This window comes from Mus caroli, unplaced genomic scaffold (assembly GCF_978045245.1).
Source record: "Mus caroli unplaced genomic scaffold, Mus_caroli_1 scaffold_13, whole genome shotgun sequence".
Classification (NCBI taxonomy): Eukaryota; Metazoa; Chordata; class Mammalia; order Rodentia; family Muridae; genus Mus; species Mus caroli.
In genome coordinates, this window is record NW_028227268.1 from 117,557,833 (window position 1) to 117,585,806 (window position 27,974).

At 51.9% G+C, this 27,974-nt stretch overlaps 1 protein-coding gene across 1 annotated transcript; it reads right to left on the reverse strand.

Moving 5' to 3' along the window:
* Positions 1-25: 25 nt before the first annotated feature.
* Aebp1 (AE binding protein 1) lies at positions 26-10,358 on the reverse strand. Its single transcript, XM_021176478.3, has 21 exons — positions 9,829-10,358; positions 7,949-8,287; positions 7,321-7,392; positions 7,128-7,199; positions 6,910-7,020; positions 6,767-6,835; positions 5,696-5,773; positions 5,210-5,290; positions 5,066-5,119; positions 4,439-4,548; positions 4,229-4,368; positions 3,807-3,891; positions 3,569-3,713; positions 3,372-3,457; positions 3,000-3,123; positions 2,576-2,772; positions 2,300-2,479; positions 1,785-2,136; positions 1,562-1,701; positions 1,363-1,462; positions 26-943 (listed from the first exon to the last, which is right to left on the reverse strand). Exons 1-21 carry the CDS (start codon positions 10,073-10,075, stop codon positions 339-341), a joined length of 3,387 nt encoding a protein of 1,128 aa, XP_021032137.2. The 5' UTR covers positions 10,076-10,358; the 3' UTR covers positions 26-338.
* Between the last annotated feature and the right edge of the window lie 17,616 nt (positions 10,359-27,974).

Consider the following 27,974-nt stretch of genomic DNA (forward strand, 5'->3'; position numbering starts at 1 on the left):
CAGGTCTGAGCCTTGTTCCCTTGGGCATGTGCAGGATGGGGCAGGTAGGGAGAGCATCCAGCAAGCCAGCCTCTCGTCAGCCAGCCAGACAGGGGAAGGTGGTGTCGTGAGCTTGTTTTATTGATGTGACGTTGGCTTCCTTGCCTGCCCCTCCCCAAAGGCTGGCAGGTAGAACTGGGGCGGGTAGACCAGAGTCTATGCAGAGTCCCGGTGGCTTTGATGTCCCACACTGGGGGAGTGGGGTCCACCCAGGGACACCTGATGGCTATGTGTCTGCCGGCACAGGCTTGGGAGATACTGCCTTGGTTTGAATTGGGCAGGACTTGGAGATCCCGGCCTCAGAAGTCCCCAAAGTTCACTGTGTAGGTCTCCACTGTTGTGAATGGAAATGTAAGGCCTGTGTCCATCCCTTCCTCTTCCTCCTCCTCCTCCTCCTCTATCTCCTCCACCTCTAGGTCAGTCCCATACTCTGTCTCAAACTCTGTCACTACTTCTGTATAGGTCTCAGTCTCTGACTCCTCCCAGCCTGCAGTGGTAGTGGGTAGAACTTCCCAGGGCCTCGAGGTAATGGCTGGTGTAGGGGAAGGGGAAGGCATAAGGGCAGGAGTGAGGCTTGTGGCAGGGCCTGCGGTAGAATTGAGGCGACGCAGTCGCATCTGTTCCCTCATGCGGAGCCGGTACTGTAGACGGCGCTGCTGCATGCGCCGCTGCTGGGGGGTCATGGGTCGTGAGGGGTCAACTCGGAGAATGGGACGGTTCCCGTTCATAGCCAAGATCTCCCGAATGCGCTTCCAGTTGGATCGAGCCAGGATGAAGTTGCACTGAGTGGCCCCAATATCATAGTCCACGTTGCAGATCTTGGCACTTGAGGTGTAGCCCTCTGCGTGAGCTGTCACACGGTACTCACCCGGGTTCAGAATGCGCCAGTAGTCACCTCCACTTGCTGTATAGGGAAGGTGGGCCTGATTGTCCCAGGGTCTCCCAGCCCTGTCCTCTTACATTCCCCAGGCCCAGTGCTCAGGTATCTCTCCACACCCTGTCCTCCTGAGTCCTGGGCAGGGTCCAGAAGGCCAGAGACTTGCTGCACAGGCCAGGCTTGCCTTGCTATTTGGGGAGACTCGCTACTACTTTGAGAGGACAAGGTGAGCCCACCTGGGAAGGCAGGTAACGCTGTACATGCAAGAACCAGGTGTCATGACACAAGCTCTGACCTCCGTACTCAAGGGCTGTGAATTTAAGGCTAGCCTGGGCTATACAGCAAGTTCCAAGCCAGCCAGAGGTACATGGTGAGACCCTTAAAACACACACACACACACACACACACACACACACACACACACGCAGAAAGTGCATGCAAAGTACCTGTCTTCACACCATGGTTGATGCCACTCACGGAGATGGTGGCATTGGCAATGGGGATGCCTTGCTCATCTGTCACCACACCCTTAATGCCACGGTGCACCTTCAAAAAGGGAGATACGGTGGGAGCCCACCTAGAGATTCGATGTCTATGCCCCTCCCAAGCTTCACCCCACCTTCTGTGCAGACCAGGTTATCCCACCTGCTCCATGAAGGTGAGCAGTGCTTCTTTGTTGTTCTCCCACTCTCGGGGCAGCTCACTCTCGTGGGGGAACTTGTCACAGCCCAGGTATACGGAGAGCTCCAGACAGTTCGTGTGCAGGTAGCTGAAGTCATTGAAAGCTGGACAGACAGACAGACAGACCTGTGGTCATCCTCTCCCCGTCCCTTTCTCGCGCCTTTCCCAAACTCTTTCCCAGGCTTACTCCCGGAGCGAGGATTCCACTTGGCCCCGTTGACAATGCCCATGCCGCTGGTGTAGTCCTGGGCCTGGCACCCTCCCCGGTAGGGCTCCGTCATGGTGAGATGGGCAGAGGCAAATGAGATGGCCAGCCAGCGGAAAATAGCGTGATCTGGAGTCTCCTGGGCCTCAGATGCCCCGTCATCATCTTCTCCACGGGCAGCTGCCAGCGCCTCAGCCAACAGCTGCTCCTGGCTAGGTGTCCGGGCCATGTCATAGGGGTAAGACACAAGCCGCTCACCACCGTTCAGATTTGCACCCAGCACAAAGGGGTTCTTCTCCATCCAGGAAATAATGGCCCGGACTTCTGTGGAGACCTAGGGATGGGTGGTATAGGCCGTGTCCCCTTCTGTCTGTGAGCACATCCTACCCATGGCCCTCTGCGTCTTCCTCTTGCCCTCCAGGGTCTCTGTGTCAGCACCTCAGCTTCCTGTCAGCAACCCCCTCCCCAACATCCTACCCCCAGGGTGCACCTCTCACCGTGGCATCTGGGGACAGGTAACGTTCAGGGATTGGCAAGTTATTGTTCGGGACCCTGTAGGGGACCCATTTCTTCTCCTCAGCTGCCCAGAGCACAGAGTTGAGATCTGGGAAGTCCTCGAAGATGTCAAAGCCTTCCTCAGTCCACAGCCCCAGTGCCCAGTTCCCAAACTCTGAGCCCTGCAAGCAAGACCATCAGTCACTACAGGCTGGGAAGTCAAGGAGCCCCTGCCTCTGAGCTCTGCCCACCGCTCGCCAGCCCCACGCTGAGCGCACCATCTGCGCTGCCACCTCATAGCCGTCAGGGTTCAGCGAGGGCACCAAGTGGATGCGCGTGTCCTGCACCAGGTTGCGCACTCTCGGGTTCCCATTGCGGTACTCCTGGCACAGGTATTGCATGAGTAGGAGCAGGAGCTCTCGGCCTAGCACCTCATTGCCGTGGATCCCGGCTGTGTAGCGGAACTCAGGTTCCCCTGCAAAGACAGGAGCCACAGCAGGCACTGAGCCTGGCGAGGCCTGGGGGCAACGAGGCTTGTGGTGCTCAGCAAGGCAAACCTGGATCCCCTGGGGCGTCCAGGTCAGGCAGGAGATGGTGAGTGAGTGTGGCAGGCATATCCACTGTACAGACCCAGCAGGAGCACAGCAGTGCAGGACCCTGGTGCTCTGGCCATTGGCAAAAACAATGACCCCGGGCTCTCACCCAATTCATGATCCCCAGGGTTGTCTGAGATTTCCATTGCGTAGATCTTGAGCCCTCGTGAACTCTTGCCCAGGCTGTATGTGCGGGTGATTGTGGGGCACTCCTCATTGACAGCCTTCATCAGCTGGCAGGGAGGAGATATGACGTCACTGACCGGGATGCTGCTCCCCTGATGGGTTCTCTGGGAAGAGGCAGGTAACTCCAGCCCCTCTCAGATGCCTCCAGATACTAGTTTTCTCCCTTAAGCAAGGGGTGGCCAAGATTCCCCGAGGGGAGACTATGCCTTTGGAATCGTAAGGACAGGGGTACATAAGTATAAGCTCTCCTGTACCCCAGCAGGGCCCATCCCAGCCTGTGACTCGGGTTCCTAACCTGGCGCATGTCCTTGTAGCTGTGGTGCCGGAAGTCCAGGCTGTCAGTAGTTACCACCTCATTCTGTGCGTAGTAGCTGTAGACAGCTGCAGGAGAGCCGGCATACAGGGCCTGGATCAGTTGCCCTTTGGTCCATATCCAAATCACATGCAGCTACCCCCAAAATCACAGTCAGCCCCCCTCCCCTCTTCACTCACGGGTCACGGGGCAGCCTAGCACCTCCAGGCGCATGCACAGGCTACCGTTCCAGGTGAGTGGATAAATGCGGATGAAACGGGCCACAACTGGCTCGGGGAGCTCACTCAGCACAGGTGTGTCCTTGTCCACATTTCCATGGAAGGTCTAGAGAGAAGCAGGCTTCTGGGTCCCAGCCTGCCTCTCCCAAGGGTCCTCCCAGGTCCAAACGTGAGAGCCAAGCAGCTCTCGGGCACCCACCATTTCCTCGTAGCCATTGGTGTACATCACCCAGGTCTGGCTGTCATTGCTGAAGCCCACAAAGAAGGTAGTCACGAAGTCGTCACTGTGGAGCAGACACAATCAAGACAAAGCTGCTGCCACCCAAGGCTCTAGTGCCCCAAGACCTACTTCTGGGCTAACAGGGCTATGGAGCATGACCTGGACCCCTGGAGCCAGATTCTGTGACTGTCTGGCCATGGGCAGTTGCTGTTGCAAAGCCTGTCTGCCCATCTGAACATGTGGAGTATGTGAGTAGCCATGACTGAGGGATGGAGACTTGGTTGGACTCTCATTGATTTTCTGGCCTTCCCAGTTCAGGCCAAGGGCTGTCCTGAATGCCCCACACGGGACTCAGAGCGGTGCTGGGCTCCTGCCCACTGCCCAGAAGCCCATCCACATACTGGATGCTGGAGTCCCGGCCCTGAGTGATGACACCCGTGAACCGAGTCGTCCTTCGGGTGTCCACCTCGATCCACTGGGTCTGCGACTCGTCCTCAGCACACCATGCCCCGTCATAGTAGTCATCTTCATTGGCACCAGCCTGTTGGAAGGGAGGCTGAGCATGGGCAGTGGAGCCTGACCCTCTGCAGATGGACAGCCCACTCACCCACCTGCATGTTGAGCCGGCCCCGCTGGGCTCCGAGGCCATGGCGCAGCATGGAGGAGGCACGGATCTGGTTGTCCTCAATGCGGTGTGACTCCATCCCAATAGGCGGGCATTCTGCAGATGCACACACCATCGTGGGCTAGCAGCTCGGACTCAGCCTCCCTCCATTAATCCAGAGCCAACAAGCCTACAGCCCGTACCACTTACATGTGGGTGCCAGTCAACTCTGATCAGGCCAGGAGCCAATCTGCTCCAAGCCTGCTTCCCCTGCCATCTAAAGAATGAGCTGCTGATGCTTAAGACTTAGGATAACCTATAAAGACTTATGAAACCTATAAAGGCAGCTGGAGAGCTGCTTCCCTCCCTGAGGCCCTGCCCCCACCAGCCAGCTGCTGGATACCAAGAATCTCTGTCCCTCCCAAGCCTCCCACACACCCCCCCACGCAAACAGTCAGCCTCAGGCTGGAGCATGCATGAAGCTGAGGAAGGCTGCCTTCAGTTCATGAGGGTCTCCGCTGTATGCTGCAAGAGTCTATGGTCGGATGGGCTTCTGGGGGGTCAAAGTTGCACCATGAATCAGGTCCCATGTATAGTCCTGAGTGGGTTCTCACCCTCCGCATAGCCTACTCACTGATTTTCTCCACTGGCGCCCACTCCTCCTCCAGCTCCTCACCCTTCCGGGGCCCTGCAAACAACAAGAAGGGGAGGAGCTAAAACCAAGGGCCTACAGCATCAAAAAAACCCCAAATGCTGTCCCCATGGGTGCCCTGTGTACCTTTGTGGTCCTTGTTTTTCTCCACAGTCCACTTGTCCTCTGTGTCCTCCTTGGGGCTACTACCCTCCTTTTTGGGCTTCTCTGGGGCATATAAGATAAAAAAAGAGGCCAGTCAGGTTGGCCCTGGGGCCTGGAGTAGGGGAGACCAGGCTGAACTGGGAATACATGGGGAGGGGTGTCAGGTTGAACTGGGGCATATGGAAGGATCAGGTTTGAGCGAGGGGTACATGAGGGCCAGGCTGACCTAAAGGCAAGCAGGAGGGGTCAGGCTGAGCCAGGGCTATGTGGTGGGGTTCAGGCTAAGCTAGGGGTACATAAGGGTCGGGCTGACCTGAGAGCATGTGGGGAGGGGTCAGGCTGGAGCATGCAGATAAGGATCAGGCTGAGCAGGGGGCTGAGGGATTCAAGCTGAGCTGGGGGCACATCTGGCAGGCACATCTGGCCTCAGGAGGTAGCCTGCCATGCTATCTGCCTGTTCTGACTCACTCATTTCTTCCTTTTCCTCATCCACCTCTTGTCCAACATCAGGCTTCTGCGGTGGAGGATGGGGGAAGTAATAGTCCACTGTAGGAGAGAAAGCCTGGGTGAGCTGCTCTGGGCTCCTGAGCTCACAGGAGGCAAGCATCAACAATAGAGAGAGGTGAGGAAGGAGGGCCAAGACTGAGGAGGCCACAAGCCTAGTACAGGCTCTGCCTATGGGGAGGAAGAATCGAAGATGGGCAGAGAGTGGCCCCAGGACAAGACAGGTGCCTGGGTGGCAGCTACCATTTGTGGCCAAGAAGGGTCAGACTTTGAGATCTGGGCAGAAGCCAAGGGTCTGAGGCAGGGTAAGGAGCTGTACAAGTCTGAAGCCCAGAAAGAAGAGATCTGAAGGATCCACTGCGATTTGGGAAGGGAGTGCCGAGGTCAACAGCCAGGCCCCTTGGATTTAAGGTCATTTTCTTGTGCTTCAGCTGTGTTAGGCTATCCCAGGTTTGCTGTAGTAGGTAACTGGGCTCTGCTAGTGCCATATTGCCCCGGCTATTATTGATTGTGTTTTTAGGCTGGCCTTCAGCCATCTGGCTTTTGTGGTTATCATAGCTGAAGATGCTGATTTCTGAGTTTATCATCGCTTTTTGGATGTTTCCCCCTTGGTTTTTTGTTTCTGCTCTGTCTACTGGCCTGAGTGGCCCTGGGGTTCTGGTTAGATTAGCTAGTCTTCAGGTCCAGTAGAATGTCTCCCCTGGGCTTTTTGTGGCCTGCATGGCCTTTGGGGTCCTAGTGCCAGTGTAGCCTGGGGTCCCTGGTGCTGGCAGGCCGCTGGGAAAGCAGGCCCAGTTGTGAGCCAACCCCACTGGAGAAGACAGATGCAGTAAGCTGGCAGGAAGCCTGCTAGAACCCAGAGTATGGGGAGCAGGGCCCACATAGGGTAACAGGGCCAAGAGACTTAGAGACACCCATAGTGTCAAAGTCAGGGGTTAGGAATGTAGGTGGGGAAGGCCCAGTGTCCTGACTACACTTTCCACACCAGATGTCCATCTGTCTTCATCTAAGGACTTGAAGATGCCACATACTCACAGTCATCATAGTTGGGGATCACGTAGCTATCCCCATAGTCCGGAGGCAGCAGGGGCTTCAGAGGTGGCTCTGTGGAGGTGGGATAGAAGTGAGCCAGGGACTCTCTTCTGACCCCAACCCCCCTCTACTGCCTCCCACCCTACCGACTTCCTTCCTTTCCTCTGGCTCTTCAGTCTTCTCCTCAGGGCGCTCTGGCCAGAGCCTCCTCCTGCTGGGTGTTGGCCTGGGCTGCTTCTGGCGACGGATGTACTCAACTATGGGGGAGGCAGATTCTGAGCAGCCATGTTGGGTGGGCTGCAGGTTGAACCCTCAGTGCCCAGGCCAGAGTCTAGTCCATGCCCAGGTGGAGGGCCCTACTTACAATCCTCATAATCTTCCTTCTCTATCTGGTCATTGTAGTCCAGTGTGGGCATCTCAGTCTCCTCCTCTGGCTCTGGAGGGAAGAGAACAGTGGCCTAGTGACAACCCTACCAAGGTCCTGTCCAGGAAGCCTCTCAGCGTAGCAGGGCTGTATGGCCAGTCGCCCTGAAATCAAGAGGATGACAGCTGCTCACCCGGCCAGTGCTGCTTAGCCTCCACCTGGGTCTCTTCTCCTTGACCTTGCCAGGCATTTGGGAAGGGTGTGCCTACAACACAGAAGTCCAGAGAACAGATGCACGGGGCTGCTTACCCGGACCACCTCGAGAGTCTAAGACCACAATGCATCAGAGACTTTGGGGATGTTATAGATACCCTCCTAAGACCAGAGCTCACTCTGAGAAAACATACAAAGCTCAGTTCCACCTCCACAGATCCACCTCTGAAGCCCCTGTCGCTCCCAAGCTGGGGGGATAGCTACTTGATCCCCAACTACGATGACAGTGAGTATCTAGTATCCCAAAGTCCATGGGATATAGTGTAGTCCTAGTGTATCCTGAGGCTAGAGAGCTATGCTGCTGTTTGTGGGAGCGCTTACCATAAAGCTGATGCTACCAGAGGAAAACAGGAGGGACCAAGGGACAGAGCTCTCACCTATAAGCTCCCAGGCTTTCTCTCTGCCCAAGAGCAGCAATAACAGAACTCACTGAGAAAGCCACTAAGTTAATGACAAGGCCTTAAAATTCCCTTGTCTCAGAGTCCCAGGAATCTTTCCTCATTTCTCTGTCCTCAAAGAGGACAGAGCCCCAGGGATCCTGTACAAACCTCTCTCCTGTGGTAGCTCCTGGGCGCTGGGGTTGGAGGGAGAGGGGAGTAACCGATCCAGCGTTTCTAAGGGGGCCACAGTTGAGAACTTCTTTCCTGCCGAGGGCCTCTTAGTGGCCTTGGGTGGCTTCTCCTTAGGCTTCTTGGTGGCCTTGGGTGGCTTCTCCTTTGGTTTCTTGGTGGCCTTGGGTGGCTTCTCCTTTGGTTTCTTGGTGGCCTTGGGTGGCTTCTCCTTTGGTTTCTTGGTGGGCCTGGTAGAGCCCTCCAGGGGTTTTGTGGCTTTGGGGCCTTTGTCCTTCTTTCCTTTCTTCTCTTTGTCTTTGTTCTTTTCTGGAGGGACTGTCAAGGATGAAGATGCAGGAGCAGACAATCAGAGCCTAAACTGTGTGCCCACATGGTCCCCCTGGATGCCCAGAGCCTGGGTGTGAGGGCACCTGTCAGTCCCTGGTCTGGTACAGAACAGGAAACTGAGGTTAGCCATTTGCCCAAGTGATAGAATGAGAAACCTTGTCCAGGCATCCTGTCTGTACATCCAGAGTGACCAGCAGCAACTCTTGGCTGCTCTGAAGTAGTGAGTTCAGGGCATGATATATAGGGAGACATCTCTGTCTGCCCAAACCTCCATGGGGTCCTCATAATGCCTAATTCACATGTCTGCCTAACCCACATGCCTCACAGTTCAGTGCCAGGCATGGAAGGTACAGGGAAGAACCTGAAAGAGCAGGGCTACCCAAGCAAACAGCCAGGCAAATTAAAGACTGTGGCTTGGCCTCCCAAGAGCCTCCTTTCAAGGGAGAAGAAAAGCTTTAAAGAGACAATCAGGCTGGGGGTGTAGATCTGCCCTAGAGCTGTCAGTCCCCTGATATGTAAGGCCCTGGATTTGGTTCCCTAGCACTGCCCCCAGGGAGGAAGGCAGGCAGGCAGGCAGTCACTCTGTAGGTCTTGAAGTCCCAAAAGGTTCCCGTTGAAACCCAAAACCAGCAGGAGGCCCTTATCAAGGACAGGGAGAGAGAGGCAGGTAGGTAGTAGCTCATCTCAGAGAAGTCTAGTAGCAGGGGCCACCCTTCTAGCACCCTAGGAGCTGCAAATGCTGGGTGCGGAGAATTTAATGGCGAATGGGAAACACACAGGCAGCTGGCTGAAACACAGGGAATACAGCAAAACATGCAGCAGGAGCAGGGTCACTTGGCAATGTCCAGAACGTCTTGGTTGCTGGAGGCAAAGTGTGCAGGGAGGTGAGGGTAGGGAGAGCAGGACAGATCTACAGCAGTGGGGGCTGGAGGGGGAGTGGCTGACCTCAGGAATGATGAATGGTGCCTTACAGTCTCCTGGGAGAGAGATCACAAGATCCATTGCCACTCTCCAGAGGGCCATGAAAAACAGCTAAGATTTACTGACAACGATTACATAAGAGGCTCGGGGTTGCATGCCTCCGGGATGCTATCACCTCGCTTAGTTCTGACCATCTCAGACTGCCCGCTTTCACCTGGAAGACTTCCTCATCCCACTCCCCTGTCTGTGTGTTCCTGTGGGAGACGAGGAGGCAAGCAGATGCCTAGGCTTGAAGCTTGCCACTAAGAGACTAGGGCCAGTTCGAACGACAGGGAGGCGAATCACAATTCCCCTCCCGTCCAAAACCTACAATCTCTTAAGACCTGGGATGAACAACTTGGGCGACCTCAAAAGTCCAGCGCCACCCTATGCTGTACACACACCTCCAGGTCTCCAAACTCCAGGTCAGAACTGTCGCCTGGCACTGTGTTGCCTTGCGTTGCCTTGGAGAGACATTCCTCACGGGGCAGCATGGGAAGTGGCTAGACCCTCCAGAGCCCCTGTATGCTCACTTGATGCCATGGCCACCCATGTCACCAGGTTCTCACCTTCTGCATCTGCCCGCTGCTTGCCCCCTGCCTTGGATTTGCGGGGACGCTGGGTGGGTTCGGGAAGCGGCTGGACTTCCACGTCGTCTTCCCGGGGCGGGGACTGGGTCTCCAGCTCCGAAAGGAAGCCTTCGAGGAACTCCTCGATCTCGTCGTCCGTCAGTACCGTCTGTGGGTTCCCCTCGGGGCACAGCGCCAGCAGTGCCAGGAGGCCGCAAAGCAAGGATGCGGTGCGCACTGGAGCCATGGCTCTGGGCACGCGCGGGAGCCGGGCGGGCTTGAGCAGGGACTTGGGTGGCAGGGGCAGCGCCCCGCGTGGGGGGGCGGGAAAGGGCGCGAGGAACGTGGACGTCAAGGGTATCCAGAAAGCGGTGGGAAAGGGAGATTCAAGGAGAACAAGGGGCTCCAGGAGAGGTTCTAGCGGGCCGAGCTCCGGCGGCAACTGGGCGCTCCTGCCCCGCGTGGCTGGCTCTCACGCGGACCGCCCTCCAGAGCGCTTGCGACGGCCTGGCCCGGGCGGGGGCTTCGGGTTTCCGGAGGGGGAGGAGGAGGAGCCGGCCTTGGACCGGGGGCTGCGGGGGAGGGAGGCGGAGCAGCACGGAGCCCAGACTAATAGCAGCGTCAGCGCCCAGCTAGGAGGGTCTGGGTGCAGGGCGCCTAGCGCGGAGGAAGGCCTGGGAGAAAAGAATGCAAGAGTTATGGAGAAGGAAGTGTGCAGAGTCTAAGGAGACCTATGCTGTAACCCGCTGTGCCCTCTGCTCTGAGCCCAGGGAGCTTGCTAGGGGAGGGAGGGAGTAGGGCCCCCGAGGGTACTGGCAATCACCTCCTTTCCACTCTCTGGAGGTTTAGCTCTTCAAAGTGTCACCTGCTGTGTGTTGGCGCAGGTGTCACCTTTGTCCAGTTATCACCAACATCCCAGGTCTTTGGAGCCAATTTTTGCGAGGGAGGCTGTGAAAAGCTGTTCTCAGCAAGCTGCTGTCCTTATGGAGATAGGAACACCACTTGAGCTCAGAGCTCAGGTCTCAGATCCCAATGTGGAGTAATAGCTATTTCTCTCCTTCCTCTGACCAGAAGCGGTTAAGACAACAAATTGTTTACAACAGCTTCAGCTATGGCTTCTAGAATACAAACGTTGGCTGGCTCATAATGGCCATCACAACTAAGCCCAGGAATGCCATTTACCCATGAAGGATTAAAGATGTAAACATGGGCTTGTAGCCATAGGTCCAGGACAGTGGCAGGCAGCTTTCAACCAAGGTGGGGAGGCACACTCTGATAAAGAAGAATAGTGCCCCCCAGATGATTGACATGGGAGTGTTTACATCTCAGCTGGAAGAGAAAAAAGAAAAAGCAGGTCAAGAAACACCAACACGATGCCACCTCCTCAGTCTTTCACCCTCACCCTCTCCGTCCAGCATGAGCAGGGAGAAAAATGGGAAAATTTTTTGGGGACTGGGCTCTGTAACCCACTGCTCTCAGGGAGTAGGCGAGCCCCTCCCTGCCCCGGTAGTCTCCTTTCTGGCTCTCCTTGAGGAAGCATGGAGACTGTGCCAAGAACTGATGTGTGTGTGTGTGGGGGGGGGTCTAACCCATCTTAGCCCTACTAGCTGTCTGACTCAGCAGGGGAACTCCGTGTCCACAACTTACTATATGCATATTAAATGGACCACCTTTCTGGTTTATTCGATTTTTTTGAGACAGAGTTTCTCTGTTCCTGGCTGTCCTGGAACTTCCCAGGCTGGCCTCGAACTCAGAAACCTACCTGCCTCTGCCTCCCAAGTGCTGGGATTAAAGGTGTGCGCCACCACTGCCCGGCTAAATGAATCACTTTGTGCTGTGCCTAGCACACAAGTCAGCCCTTGCATCCCACAGGCTGTTGGTCCTCGTCGCTTTGCTCCCCCTCCCCCATCCCAGGACAATCCTCTCGCAGCCAGGCCTCCCCATGAGAGACTTCAGCCTGGTGGCACGCAGAGCAAGAGTAAAGCAAGTCTCACTCATGGTCGCCCTCTGAATCATTGTGCTCAAAGTCAGTGCTGGGAATTGCCCCCAGTCTGGTCCAGTGTGTCATGCTGGGTATGCCACAGGGTGCATGAGGGGACGTGGATGTCACTTCCCTAGGCATGGGTCATACTTGGACTGAATTTGGGTTGGATATTCTCTGCCAGGGAAAACAGAAGCCATTTCAAAACTGGAAAACAAAAATACCTAAGGTTTAGAAAGCCTTTTCCTGAGCCTCAATGAGTCACTGACAGGAATTCCAGCAGAGAAGCTGGGCCCAGGAGGCCTGAGGGGTTGAGGCCTCCACACAGAAAATCTGGAAAGGTGCGTGGGAGCACAGCGCTATGCTGGGAATCCTCCCGAGGGAGCCCATCCTCAGGAAGTCTTTCTAACCTGGGCCCACAGCGCTGGGGCAAGAGGATAACCAGAAGCCAGAGCCTGTGAGGAGAGCTGTCCACTCTGCTGAAGAGCATAACATTTAAGTCAAATGTCCAGAGGGCACTGCCAAGGCCACAGTTGAGGAATCAGGAGGCTGGTGGCTCCCATGATCAGGAGCACTCAGAAGGTCCAAGGGGGTCCCTGAGGGGTTGAGGGTTCCTGTCCGTGTTCTCCTGAGGTCCTGCTGGACAGTTCTGTAACTCCTCTCCCTCCCAACTCCTGTTGTCCATGTGAATGCATTAGAGTCTTCCCGAGGGATCACACAACAGCACTGGGCTGGCCTGAGAGAAGGAAGGTGTCCTTCAGTTTTGTTTTCAATGCTGCAGAGGTAGAAGCAGAGCTCCTGAGAGAACAGAGGCTGTTGGGGGTGGGGGGAGGCCCCAGCCTCTGGTCCTTCAGTATATCTGTGTAGTTTGTAGCCCTGAAGGTTTGGAACAAGCATCTTCCATGAGTGCTACCTCCAGAGGGAAGCCCCAGGAGAGAGAGAGACTCAACTTGGGTCAAAGGCAAAGAGAATTGATGTTCTGTGGTGTCACATAAGCATGGGTGTCACATGGAAATGGACACAAAGGGTCTCCTTTCTCTTTGCAGTATCAGATCTCCCCGTGGAAGGAGGGGAACCCACTCCCTTCTTATGAGAGGCCAATCTTGGGATCAGGCTCCTGGGGTGGAGAAAAGAAATACTGAAAATAGGATTTAAAAAAATCAACATTTTTAATTAAAGTGAATCTGATAGGTCAGGTCTAGTGGTACACACCTGTCATCCTGGCATTCAGGAGGTCAAGGCAGGAAGACAGCCATTTTGAGGCCAGCCTGAATTCTGTAGTGAGACCCTGCTTCAAAAAGAAGTAAGAGCTGGAGAGATGGCTCAATGGTTAAGAGTCCTTTCTACTTTTGCAGAAGACCCAAGTTCTGTTCCCATCACCCACATGGTGGCTCACAACCACCCCAGTTCTGGGGGTTATCTGATGCCCTCTTCTGGCCTCCCTGGGTACTGCATGCACCTAGTGCACAGATGTACTTGTAGGCGCACACTCCTACACAAACATTAAAAATCAAGCAAAGAAGTGAGCTGGGCAGCAATGACGCTTGCCTTTAATCCTAGTGCTTAGGACAGAGAGGCAGATGGATCTTTGAGTTTGAAACCAGCCTGGTGGTCTACAGAGCTCCTGGACAGCCAGAACTACACAGAGAAACTATCTCATAAATGTAAATAAATAAATAAATAAATAAATCTGACCTTAGCCAGTCAATGCTGGCTGCTGCTGAGTCAGAAGTGGGAGGAATTGAGCCGGGTAGGGCTGGAAATGAATACTATTTCCTATTTCCTGTTTCCTCATACGTTACAGAAGGTCTTCGCTCTCCTGTGCTTCAATGGGAGGGAGTGGTTTTGACTCTAAGAGGAAGGGTCCACTCCTTTGGAGCAGCCAAGAAGGCTCTGGTCAGCATGTGGCATAGTTGCAGCATCATTCAAGCCCCCGGGACATATCTCATTGGCTTTGATCACAAGGGTCAGGGCCACTCCTGCTTGCCGGTGACACTGCCATCTCTCCTATATTCAAATCTCAGTCCTGCCTTAACCAGCGGTGACCACAAGCTTCCTCATCCGTTCTCCATGTGGTGGTTAGAATAGGAATGGCTCCTATAGACTCCTGTTTGATTGCTTGGTTACCAGAAAGTGGCACTATTAGAAGGTGTGGCTTCTTGGAATAGGTGTAGCCTTGCCAGAGGAAGTGTGTCACTGGGGGTGGGCTTTGAGCTTTCAAAGGCTCAAGCCAGACTCAGTGTCTCTCTCTTCTTGCTGCCTGCTGATCTGAATGTTGGCTCCTTCTCCAGGACCATGTCTGCCACGTGCCACCATGTTTCCCTACCATGACAATAATGGGCTAAATCTCGGAACCAGTAAGCCATTTAAATGTTTTCCTTATAAGAGTTGCCATGGTCATGGTCTCTTCACACTCTGTGTCTGAGACATACTGTGACTTTCGAAGAAGTTCCTAAGTAACTCATGGCATCTCTCTGCAGGTGTCCCTCTCACGCCATGATGGGAGGCATATACTGTGGCACTCCTTAAGGGAACCGATGAAATGTTATCTCTATGCTCTACACATACCTGGGTGCAGGTGGGCCAGACAGATAACAGCAGACCATTGATCACCCAACCCCCCTCTAGCAGCCTTGAGATTTCAAGGCAGTTTGCACACATCTCCACGTGGGTCCTTGCCTATGCACGGTTCTTTGATTCATTCAAGAGTATCTATAGAGTGGGCCAGCAAGATGACTGCCTCGGTGAATAAAAGCGCTTGCCACCGAGCCGGGTGGCCAGTTCTGTTCCTAGGACCCACGTGGAAGAGCCAGCTTCTACAAGTTGTCTTCTAATTCCCGTCCATGTGCAGTGGCAGCACCACCCCTTGCAATAAATAAACATCAGGAAATAAAACCACGATAGAATGTATGAAGCTTTCAACGGGTGTTGGCTTAGGAATTGCAGGAACTCCAACCACCAAAGATGTGTAACTTTCCTTTGGAAAGTTGGGGCTAGAAAAGAGTGAGTCCGGGAACTCAGCAAGTGGGACCCTGGACAAAAGAACCCACACAAGGACCCACAAGCGCTTTGGAGGAGTATGAAGGAATACCAGCTGGCCAGGCTCTGCCTGTGCACCTCTCAGGAAAGCTCAAGTCCTGACCAGCTGGGGCCCTGTGGCAAAGCCTGCTGAGTAAATCTGTTTCTCCCTTTCCCAGTGAAGAAGCTAAGGCCCAGGGAAAGGTTACTTGTTCCGATAATAGCATCAGTACAGAGAAAGTCTCAGCTAAGCTTTCTGAGACGGAACAGCACCCACCCTCCAGAGATTCTGTTGCCTCACATCAATAGCCAACAAGTCCCTGGCAGTGCCAGTGTGGAGGGCAGGCCAGCTTCTTTCCTGAAGCTCTCTCTGCAGCTCCTGAGCACCACTCTAATGATGTAGGGTCCTGAGCCTGATCTCAGACCAAGACTTACCTGCCAGATGGCCCTGTCGGCCCCCTAGCTTAGTGAGGAGCTGTAGTGGGGCAGGAGGCTGCAAGAACCTGGGAACCAGGCAGCAGACCTGAGGCTTATGGACTTTCGGTGGCAACAGCCCCAACATGGAGTCTGAGAAGTGTAAAGGCATGGGTCCTGATGCCCTATGAGCCCTTTTTCTTCAGTTGCTCCCAGATCAGCTGGTCAACACCACCATGCACATGTAGGAAGAAGCATTCTTAAATCATAGGTCCAAGAAATCTGGCTTTCGTCATTAGGCCTCTGGGACCTCAGATATTGTCCCTTCTGGACACGGTCTTCTGAGGAACCAAAGGGACAAGGACTTTTACTTCCCCTGGTAGAAGTCCCGAGAGATAGCTCCTTCTCTGCCGCCCAGCTGCCTGGACTTCACCAGTGAGGGCAGCTGCTCAAGCCCACAAAGTGAAGTGGTTCCCTGAGCTGTGTGAACCTGGGTCTTCCAGGCAGTGGCTAGCCATCCCCACTGGCAATCCTCTCGGTTACCCGACAGCTTGAAAACCACATGTGATTTTCCATGGTCCAGGCTCCCTGGGCCTGGCTGCTGAGCGAGCAGAGTGAGTGCTGAATTCCTTCCACTCACCGCAGGGCAGACAGTGGGCCCAGCTGCGGGGAGACTCTCTGGAATGGGGGGTCACCACATGCAGGCAGGGCAGGCATCCAGCGCTGATGAGTAATCCTGAAGCCTGCTGCTCTGGGAAGAGGACATGTGACAGTTTTGTGTAACAATCATCCCAGTGTGAAGCTAGAGAGGTGGAGACCCCTCAAAATGGGGGCTATGGACAAAATAAGCATTTGCTGCCCCCACACACCTTCACCCAAATAACTTCAGATGTCAATATTTCTTGCCCTGGGTAGAAATCTTGGTTGCATACAAGCTTTGGCCCTGTGTACCACAAAAAGTCACTGAGGGTGAAATTTCAAAGGAAACAGAACCCTGGAAAAGAATCCGCATCTCTTAGGCCAGGTCAGAGACTGAGCATCCATAGCCTCCTGTGGTTTTAGAAACCAGCTGTGGCCGCAGACCAACCTGCTGTGAAGTCACACTTTGCAACATTGCATGCTTTGTTTGTCTGAGACAGGGTGTTGCTATGTAATCCAGGCTAGCCTAGAACTCAGGATCCTCCTGCCTCAGCCTCCTGAGTGCTGATTATAAATGACTCAGTCACTTCATCTCTGGATCTCAGTTTCTCTCTTCTGTGAAATGGGCAAATGACACTATTAAATCTCTATGTCATGGTTTCAAGTTTTATGGAGACACATCTGGATACACTATTTATTATTATTATTATTATTATTTATTTATTTTTGGTTTTTCGAGACAGGGTTTCTCTGTGTAGCCCTGGATGTCCTGGAGCTCACTCTGTAGACAAGGTTGGCCTTGTACTCAGAAATCCGCCTGCCTCTGCCTCCCAAATGCTGGGATTAAAGGCGTGCACCACCACCGCCCGGCCTGGATACACTATTAAATCTCTGTCATGGTTCCAGATGTTGTGGAGACATCTGGACACTCTTGCCTGAAAACAATAATTTTTTTAAAAAGACCTCCTAGGTGTGTGTCACACATCTTTGGTTCCTGGAAATACCCAGTGTCCAGAAGGGACAGTGTCTGAGGTCCTAGAGCCTACACGGCAACAACCAGGTTTCTTGGACTTCCATTCAAAAATGCTTATCTGCAAGTGCACATGGTGGTGTTGACCAGTAGCACTCAGGAGGCAGGGGATCTCTGAGTTCAAGACCAGCCTGGTTTATAGATCAAGTTCCAGGAGAGCTAGGGCTGCACAGAGAAACCCTGTCTCTAAATGTTTGTTTGTTTGTTTTTATGTTTATGAGTGTTTTGCCTGTATGTATGTCTGTGCCTGCCCCAGTAATGCTTTGATAAAGGGAAGGTGCATTTTTAAAGTTAATTTGATTCTACTTTCCTTTCAAATGTCTAGCTTATTGAGAAAGCATTTATCCAGCATGCAAAAGGATCTGGGTTCTAGACCTACCACCAGAAAAGCAGCCTCCCCCCAAGGTCCAAAGAATAAAAATGAGCTCAAAGGGTTGAGAGGGAGAGCATAGGTTCAATGACTCGCACCCTAAGGTGGCTCACAGCTGGATGCACCGACTGTCCCAGGTGATGCAGAGCCCTCATCTGGCCTCCGTGGGCATCAGGCATGCATTTAATATATGCAGCCAAAGCATCCATATTAAAACAAACAAGCAAACAAACATTTATCGACAGGGTTTCTAAATGACCTAAGAGATACAAACAGACAATTAGCAAAAGAAACATAGGTGGCCAATGAACATGCAAATGTCTAGCCTTCCCAAAGGTTATAACTATTCAAACCGGTACTGGAGAGATGGCTCAGCATTAAGAGCACTGGCAGCTCTTCCAGGGGACCTGGGTTCAATTCCCAGCAACCACATGGTGGCTCAAAACCATCTGTGATGGGATCTGATGCCCTCTTCTAGCATGCAGATGTACATGCAGATAGAGTACTCATACATAAGATAAATCTTTTTTTTTTTTTTTAATTCAAACCAAGGTGACTGGAAAAATGGCTCTGTGGTTTAGAGGCCTGACAGCTCTTCCAGAGGACCTGGGTTCTATTTCCTGCCCCCACATGGCAACTCACAGCCACCTATGACGCAAGTCTCAGGGATGACGCAAGTCTCAGGGATGCCTTCCTCTGGCCTCCAAGAGGGACCAGGTGCTCATGGGCTACACAGACATACAAGAAAGCTGAATAACCATACAATACACATAAAAATAAAAAGTCTTGGGAGATGGAGAGATGGCTCAGTGGTTAAGAGCACTGGTTGCTCTTCCAGAGGACTAGGGTTCAATTCCCACACCCACATGGCAGCTCACAATTCTCTGTAACTCCAGTTCTAGGGGATCAGAAACCCTCATACAAACAGGCATGCAGGCAGAACATCAATGCACATAAAATAAAAGTAAATAAATCATAAAAAGACCAAAGCCAGGGCTGGTGAGATGGTTCAGTGGTTAAGACCACCGACTGCTCTTTCGAAGGTCCTGAGTTTAAATCCCAACAACCACATGGTGGCTCACAACCATCTGTTACGAAGTCTGATGCCCTCTTTTGGAGTGTCTGAAGACAGCTACAGTGTACTCACATATAATAAATAAATAAATAAATAAATAAATAAATGACCAAAGCTGGCAGATCTCTGTGACTCTGAGGACTCTGAGGTCCAGGACAATGAGGGCTACACAGAGATCTGGTCTCAAAAAACTAACAAAAAACCAACCTGAAATATTCATATGTGTGTGTGTGTGTGTGTGTATTTCTTCCTTTCTCATGTAGCCCACAGCTGTCCTTGAACATGCTCTGTAGCTGAAGATTACTTTAGTTTTTTGATCCTGCATCCTCCATTTCTCCTGTGGCAGGACCACTCCTGGTTTTGCTAAGTGATGGAAATTAAATCCAGGACTGAGAGAGAGAGAGAGAGAGAGAGAGAGAGAGAGAGAGAGAGAGAGAGAGAGAGAGTGTTAGAGGGTTGGGCAAGCAGTATAAAAGCAACTAAGATAAGATGGAAATGTAATTCTTACTCATGTAAACTAGATCTAGGCAGGGAGCTCTGAGTACAGCAATCTCATAATTGTTAACAATGGTCAGAGATGCTGGCTAGTCCCACTTTGTTGCTTCTTTCTTTCGTTTGTTTGTTTGGGTTTTTTTTTTTTTTTTGAGTTTTTGTTTCATTTTGTTGTTTGGTTTGGTTTGGGTTTTTTTGGTTTTTTGGTTTGTTTGGTTTTTTTTTGGTTTTTTGTTTTTGTTTTTTTTGAGACAGGGTTTCTCTGTGTAGTCCTGGCTGTCCTGGAACTCGCTCTGTAGACCAGGCTGGCCTCAAACTCAAAGATCTGCCTGCCTCTGCCTCCCGAGTGGGATTTGACTTGCGCCACCACAGCTGGCTTTTTTTTTTTTTTTTTTCCTTGAAGAATACTTTGTAGCCAGGTGTGGTGACTGGTACCTATAATCCCAGCATTCAGTAGGTGGAGGCAAAAAGAAGCAAGAGTTTGAGGCTAGTCTGAAAGACATAGCAGAAGTGTCTAGCCCCTCACCCTGCTCTCCCAAACCTGCCAACCCACCAGCCAGGAAACAAACAACAAAACCCTCTACCACTCTCTAGACTTCCATAGAGCACCACGTTCATTCCATTGATTCTATTGGTCTCTCATCACAACTGCCTCACGGGAAATGGGAAGCACAGCACAGCTTTTTCTGATGTCCTGGGCTATCTCTAAAGAAGGGAGTTGACAGAGACCAAGGAATAATTAATAGACTCTGCTACATGTGGTATTCTTGCTTTTGTGTCTAGTAAGATCCCTGAAACCTAAGGATGATATACATATGTATAGCCTGCATCTGCTGAGGAGGGTGTGAGCTGCAGTCCCAGGGAGCAGAAGTCAGAGGCAGGATCAGAAGCTGTGATGTGTGTATGGGGGTGGGGTGGGGTGGGGTGGAGGGACTCATATTCCTGCCTGGTTGCTGGCTCAGCCAGAAGCCCAGCCAAGCAAAACATGAAGTGGGCAGCCAGCTCCAGCCAGGGAGACACCCTGCAGGTACCCAGCCCAGCTCTATAGCCCCTGCCAGCATTGAGAGAGAGAGAATGTTTGCCAGTATACTGGGGTGCCCCAGGTCTAATGCCAGGACCTATAGCTGCCTAGTTGCCATCTCTAACCTCCCTTCTGGTCAAGGAGTTGTTCACACACAAACATCCATTTCCTCAGCTCCAGGAAGTTCTTCACAGCCCGGCCACTGCATCTCCCCTGGCAGAGTTAGGGTGGTCCCAAGTTTCCAAGTGTCTCCTTTTTCTTCTCCTTCATTCTGAGATAAGGTCTCAAAAGTATCATTTAATCTGTTCTTCCTTCCTTCCTTCCTTCCTTCCTTCCTTCCTTCCTTCCTTCCTTTCTGTCCTCCTCCTCCTCCTCCTCCCCCCTCCAGTTCTGAGAGTTGAGCCCAGGGCCTGGCACATTTTAGACAAACACTTCTCCCAGCCCTTCACAGAGCCCTTCACTGTTATCTTCTTGTCTCCTTCCTGTGGGAGCACTCCTGCTGCAGAGAGGACCACCCACTCTCACCCGGGACAACTCTTGTTCTCCATGTCTAGGCTGGACTTCATTCTGACTTCCCACCAGGCCCAAGTGCCCTCTCCCTTAGCACTTTAGGGTCTGGGTCACCACTCCCAAGGTCTGCTGTCTCCCTGGGCCCACTGATTCCCACCAGTCTGGGAGTTCGATGTGAGCATCATGCCTGATTCACTGCTTGCCCCACATCTCTCTTTCCCTCCCCACATACCAACTTCAGGCCATCCCACTGTGATATTCCTTAAGACAACCCGTCCTGTGTCTTGTCCCCCTGTTTAGCCCTGGAGTGGGTCTGAAAACTCAAGGACTGACACTTAGGCCAGACCTGATACTTGCCTGCTCTAGTTGCTCTGGTCTACTGCTTTTGACTCTCATCCCTGAAGGTCTATACCCTGCCCACTTTCATGAGTCACCTACTCACAGCGCTCTAGACAATCCCTTTGTAAGCAATACTGGATCACCCACCGTGTAGGAGAACAGCCCCTGAGGGTTCTCAGCAGCAGATGAGACAATGGCTGAAGCCTGACACTCAAGACCAACACAGAGGTCCTGGAAGAAAGGCTGAGTGGGGCCTGCAGAGAAGGGACAGCCTTGTGGGGTGGGCAAGAGAACTTTGTTTCCTTTAAACACAGAAATGCTACATGAATGTTTCTGTTTTAAATCCAGGTGTGGGACACAGGGCTGCTTCAGACAGTCCACAGCAGCCTTGTGGGGTGGGCAAGAGAACTTTGTTTCCTTTAAACACAGAAATGCTACATGAATGTTTCTGTTTTAAATCCAGGTGTGGGACACAGGGCTGCTTCAGACAGTCCACAGCAGCTGAGGGACACAGGGCTGCTTCAGACAGTCCACAGCAGCTGAGGGACACAGGGCTGCTTCAGACAGTCCACAGCAGCTGACTATGCTGTGTCTCCTGCTCTAGCAGAGGTGTAGTTTTGACAGGTGCACAGGGTTTGCAAGTATGTGATGTGTGCCATTCTGGAGACTCTTGAGAGGGTAGATAAATGCCAGAGCCCTGAGAGGGGGTGGCAGTTGCTATTCTCTGTCCTGCTGCTGTGGCTGCTGGTGCTATTCCTGTTTCTCCTCTTTCTCCTCCTCCTCCTCCTCCTCCTCCTCCTCCTCCTCCCCTTTTTCCTCCTGCTCCTAGTTGCTGGCTGTGGTTGGAGATATCCTGACAATGAAGATCTGAAGTGGAAACGTAAGGGTTCTTTGGAAATTAGTTGGATGGCATTTTGCTGGGACAAACATGGAAAGGAACATTTTGCTGAAGCAGACACAGGAGAGAGGATGTTCTGCTGAAGCAAGCACGTGAAAGGACACGTGATGAAGGACTCTTCACTAAGGCCTTGCATGAATTGGTTCACCTTACATTTGTTAGAGAGAAATGCACCCCCCCCCAAAAAAAAAAACAACCTTCTAGTGGTGTGCTGCAGTTTCTTGCCGCTTCTGTGTGTGAACTCAGGCTGCTTGGCAGAGTGATGTCAGCTGAGACAGATGCACGTGCTGAGGCAAGACATGTGTTGAGGCAAGACACATGGAGGACACGTGGTGTTTGGTGGGTATAAATAGGACTCAACGAACAGTGATGGAGGCTGAGCTTGGCTTGCTTATAGAGCTAGCTATGCAATGCTTGTGGGTCCCTCATCTTCACAAAGATCAACCTTGCCCCAACCTTGACCTCACCTAATCATCAGGAAGTGGTTTAATGAGACTGACACCCCCTTCCCCCTCCTTCTCTTTCTAGTGTTGGGAGGTTAGAAGGGATATGGGTGGAGTAGGGTGATGGAGAAGAGGACCCACAATGTAACCCAAAGTACAGTTACAGGAGGGGGCCAAAGAAGGGGTGAAGGTGGACGGGAGTAGACATGGGGGAGTCAGCCTGAGCTCGGATCTTCACTGGGCTGAGGTAGAAGTCATTGGAGTGGCCTGCACAGAGCAGAAAAACAGGGACGATGCAGACATTCAGCCACAAGAAATGGTCAAAGAGTCAACTGAGCCAAAACAGCTTGGAAGTAGTAGGTAGGATCCCAGAGAGAGAAGAGGGGAGAGGAAGGTGAAGGTGCCTCGCCCCTACCTAGCATGTCTCCAAGACAACTGAAACACTATAAAATCTTGGTGAGAGGTGGGGAGCAGATTTCTCCTAGTGGGAGGGGGATGAGCTTACCCCAACAGTTGTGAAAGAAGAATTTGTGTGTGTGTGTGTGTCGGGGGCGGGCAGGTAACCAACCACATTGCCTGACCCCTCCCCGATGCCCCTTCCCAAAATGAGCTCATGCCTAGGGGTATAGAAATGGCCACTGGAAGCCGGGCGTGGTGGCGCATGCCTTTAATCCTAGCACTTGGGAGGCAGGGGCAGGCGGATTTCTGAGTTCGAGGCCAGCATGGTCTACAGAGTGAGTTCCAGTACGGCCAGGGCTACATAGAGAAACCCTGTCTCGAAAAACCAAAAAAAAAGAAATGGCCACTGGTGACCACATCCTGAATAGGTCTGGAAAGCTGGTGCCAGTGGGAACACTGGGGGGATGGGGGGGGGACCTCCTTACCTCCCTGCAGAGTCCGGATCCCTGCCAACTGTGTTGACTCAGAGAAAGGCTGTGGTCATGGGCTCAGTGCTTTCCTGGTGGGGAGCAGGGGTGGGGCCAGGGAGCCTCTAGTGGCTGGTTCCCTCTCCCTCATGCAGTGTGCTTCTGTCTTGGCCAGTGCCTAGCTCAGGTATACCCTTTCATCAGGCAGGAACTTGGGGCTCAGCATCTCCACTTTGCAGAGGCCCTCTGCATCCTTCCTGGTCAGTGCTGGCTATGACTCTGAGGAAGATGGTTCTTTCAAAAGACTTCTGTTGCACAAGTACTATGCGCTCAGTGTAGAAAAATTAAAAAGCATGCCAGGCCAAATAACAAAACTATTGATATGTGTTATCAAAGTACAGGCTGTCCCCCCCTCTCCCACCAGAGAGAACAACTATAATATTCCAGAGGCTTATGAACTTGTTTAGACCTCGAGACACCTGAGGGGCCCAGCAGCAGGGGCAGGGGGCGGGGTTCACATTCCATCAGCTGAGAAGCTTGCCCTCTCTGTCTCTAGCCCCTCCCTGGCAAGATGCAGGCGCTGGTGTCACTCCCACTGACAGGACATGGTGTGGAGGGTTTGAGCAGTCTGGCAGCGTGCACTGGCCAGGCTGATCTCATTATGTAGATGTGCACACCCTTAGAAACATTTTATTGTGGAAACTTCAGTCATCTGCACAAGCTGCCTGCCAGCCTGGGCTCGTGCTCCTGCGATTCTACTCAGGGACCATCTGCTCCGCTGGGTTTCATTCACTCTCCTCTGAGGACATCATGTGATTCCACCAAAGAGTTCTCCCCCCTTTCTCTCCCCTCCCCCCAACATTAGCACTCGTGAACCCCCAAGTGCTCTGTGCATTTTGCATTTACTTTGCTAACTTCTTTCTTTTTTTCTTTTTTTTAAAAGATTTATTTATTTATGATATGTAAGCACACTGTAGTTGTCTTCAGACACACCAGAAGAAGGCATCAGATCACATTACGGATGGTTCTGAGCCACCATGTGGTTGCAGGGATTTGAACTGGGGACCTTCAGAAGAGCAGTCAGTGCTCTTAACCGCAGAGCCATCTCTCCATCCCTGCACTAACTTCTTTCTACATCAAACATCTGAAACAAATGCCGTGGCATTTGCATTTGCGGTGATGTCAATTCCATTCCCAAACTCGGAATGTTGAAAACTCAAGTTGACATTTCCCTGAGTGGTTTCATTCTAGCTTTGAACCCCCAGCCTGTTGCAGTCTTGTAGGGGTGCCTTCTTCCCTTCCCCCTTGGCCTCCAGGGTTCCAGAAGGCAAGGCTGAGCTGAAGAATGTGGCCTGGAGTCACTGTCCAGAGGTGCACACTTGGCCCTCCACATCTCACCTCATTGTAACCAAGGGATGTCTATGTGCAAGGTGCAGTCCCCATCTGTCAGTTTACAGTTTGCATTTGAGACCCTGAAAGGCTCTCAGGATTTTGTTTCATGAATGAGAAAACTAGAGTTTGAACTGTCATTTAACTTGAGTGACAGGTAAGATGGAAAATGAAGGTTGCTCTTCCAGAGAGAACTGGTCAGAAGGCTCCCTGTCCTCTCAATCTCCTGCAGAACTTGGTGACACCTCAGGGATGCGTTACAGTATAGTTCTCAGGTAGCCAGTCAACTCTAGCCAGCTTATTATCCCCACCCTTCTCTTGGTGCTTGTTTCTGAACATCTCCTTTGCCTGTCCCTTGTCTGGGTGGGAACCGGCACTCAGTCCTTTCATTCACATCTCCTGTACCCGAGTCCCCTCCCTTGCGGATCTTCTTGGCCCTGATGCTTACTTATAGTTGTAGACCTCGCTGCTCATCTAGCAAGGTGCCTTAGTTAGGGTTTCCATTGCTGTGAAGAGACACCATGACCAAGGCAACTCTTACAAAGGACAACATTAACAGCATACAGGTTGTGATGTTCAATCCATCATCATCATGGTGGTAGCATGGTAGGTTCCAGGTAGGCAAGGTGCTGGAGGAGCTGAGAGTTTCCCATCTTGTTCAGAAGGCAGACAGGAGAAGACTACAGTCTTCCAGGCAGCTAGGAGGAAGGTCTCAAAGCCCAAGCCCACAGTGACACACTTCCTCTGACAAGGCCACACCCACTCCAACAAGGCCCTTCAACAAATGCCACTCCCTGGGCCAAGCGTATTCAAAGCACCACACAAGGTGATCCTCATCCTCTGCCCCAGATACCCCTGTAGCTCTCAGGAGCACAGCATCTTGCTCCACCCTCAGCTCTCTGCCTTTCCGGCCTTTCTGCTGCTGGAGAAGATCTCTGCCTCTTTCCCTCTCAGCCAGAGCTGACTCATTCAAATCACAGTGCAGTCAGAAGTCTGCATGCCTCCCCTGGGGCAGTTGGAATGGGCTGCCAGCTCTTCTCTGTTATCTCTTCATGTTAAAACTCAAAGGGTCAATTCCAGCTGTGAGCCTCTGTTTGAAACCTCCCTTCCTCCTCCAGAGTGAGGAGTCCCTCCAGTGACAAACAGAGCCATATGATCTGACCACTTTTTGCGCCTCTTCCCTGTGGCTCTGCTCCAGCTGCAAGGCCATTTCCTTCTTGATCAGCAGAGCACAACCTCACCTCACTATTCCCTGCCAAGAACAGGCCTGCGGGAGCACTGCTCGACCTCCAGCTTCTGGCTGGGCATGCACTCTCCCCTGGTTTTGATTTTAAGCTCTATGGACACACTCAGTTCTGTGATTTTCTGCTTGTTCCTGTTCAGCAGGAGCTGGGGTCAGTGCTGGGAGCTGTGGTTCTTGTCTGTCTGTCTGTCTGTCTGTCTGTCTCTCTCTCTCTCTTTCATATGGCTACTTGTCTCCCATAAATGGACCAGCCTCCTGACATGGCAGTTGTAAGCCCTTGTCAATGTGAACCTTGTCAGGGTCACACTGACAGTTCTGCATTCTGTTAGCCAAAGCAAGTTTCAAAAGGGGCCAGTGAGATGGCCCAGTTAGTAAAGGTACGTCCCCCAAGCCTGGCAACCTGCGTTAGATACCTGGGTCTCACATGTGGAAAGAAATGACATCAAATAAGAAGTGGGCAAGCCTCTACCTCTTTCTAGGGAGAAGAGACATCAATCTGTCATTAAAGAAAGATGGTAGGTGGGAAGAATTCCTGGGCCACCTTCACTGTCATTGACTAATCTGCTGGTCCAATGTGCATTCTCCCTGTCTATCTTGCACCATGTGGGCAGTGATTTCTGTAGGCCTTATACACTATACTCCATGTGCTCACACAGAAAGCTTTGTGTTTGTTGAATGAATGGTTGGAAGGGTAGCTTAAAGTTAAATAGCTAATTAGCTAGTTAGTTAGTGTTTGTTTTGGTGGGAATTAGGTTTTTGTTGTTACTGGTCTCAGGTGGGACAGATAAAGTGCTCTAACATTGAGCTCTGCCACAAGGTTTAAGTTACAGTTTATATGAGTGTATATATACATACACACATGTATACAATGTACACATAGGTTTCTGTGTTTAAATCATGCTTCTGCCTCTTTGGCTACAGCAACCTTAGAAACATTATTTTAGCTGGAAGCCTGTTGCACTAGCTACACTGTGGGGACATGATTATGAAGTGGGTGTAGTGGTTTGCACCTTTCCTTAGGACACCCTGGAAGCAAAGGCAGGAGAATTGACAATCCTATCCCTGAGCCACACAGCAAGACTTTGTCAAAACAACAATAATAGGGGCTGGAGAGATGGCTCAGTGGTTAAGAGCACTCACTGACTGCTCCCACAGAGAATCCAGGTTCAGTTCCCAGCACCCACATAACATAGGTTCCAGTTCCAGAGGATCCAACACCCTCTTTTACCATCTGAAGGTAGTGCATATGTATGTCGAGTAAACATAAACTCTTATACACACTCAGAAAAGCTATAAAAATAAAACCAAGGTGAGGGACGGTGGTGCAGGCCTTGAATCTCAGCACTCAGGAGGCAGAGGCAGGAGGATCTCTGAATTCAAGACCAGTTTGATCTACAGAGCACACTCCTGGGCAGTCCAGGCTATGCAGAGAAATCCTCTCTAGAAAAACAGATAGATAGATAGATAGATAGATAGATAGATAGATAGATAGATAGATAGATAGAATAAAACCATCACCATCAAAGTACAGATGGGTCTTAGCTTCTAATGATCTGATTTAACACATCTTCAAGTTTACAGTTTACTGGTTCAGTTGAAAATACACTTTTTTTGTGTCAGGATAAAAGATCTTGACAGAATGTAAAAGGTCACAGAAGCCCTGAAATTGGCAAAATAGATTTCATTGTTAGCAGAACTAGCTTCACTGATTTAGAAAAATAGAGGTGCACAATGCTCTGGCCGCTCCTAGAACCCATGTGTCTGCCAATGTTTTGACCGTTCCTTGAACCCATGTGTGTGCCCACTGATGAAGCCCATTGCCAGGTGTTTGTGATATTGGTTGCTGGGATAGAGTCGGAAAATCTCCCCAGCAACCACAGCTGGGCCAATCCGGAATTGCTGCACCTGCACCAGACTCTTTCCTTGTACTCCTCCCATACCCATTTCTTGAGAATAGACATTGTTTAGATCGGGGAATCCCCTACTCCCCCCCCTTCTCCTTTCTCCTCTGAAGGCCTATAAAAACTGGGACCCCTTTCCCCTTGGGGTCGACTCCTCTACGCCTGCCTGCATGAGATACAGTCGTCCCCAGAGCTCTGGCTTTCCCCGAATAAAGCCTCGTGTGGTTTGCATCAAGTTTGGTCTCTCATGAGTTCTTGGGGGTCTGCTATTATCCCGAGACTTGAGTGAGGTTTCCCTTCGGGGGTCTTTCAAGGACAAGTGATGTGTTGAATCTGATGAGAGCGGTAATGACCACTAGAACAGAAGGCGGACCAGCATTGGCCTACAGTGTGCTGGGCTACTCCACTTTGGTGTTCTGTCAGACCAGTGTAGCAAATCTTTTCCTAGCTGGAAGATTTCCAACTTGTAACAGGTTTACCGTGGGTTGACCCACCATGGGGCAAGGGCCCTCTACAA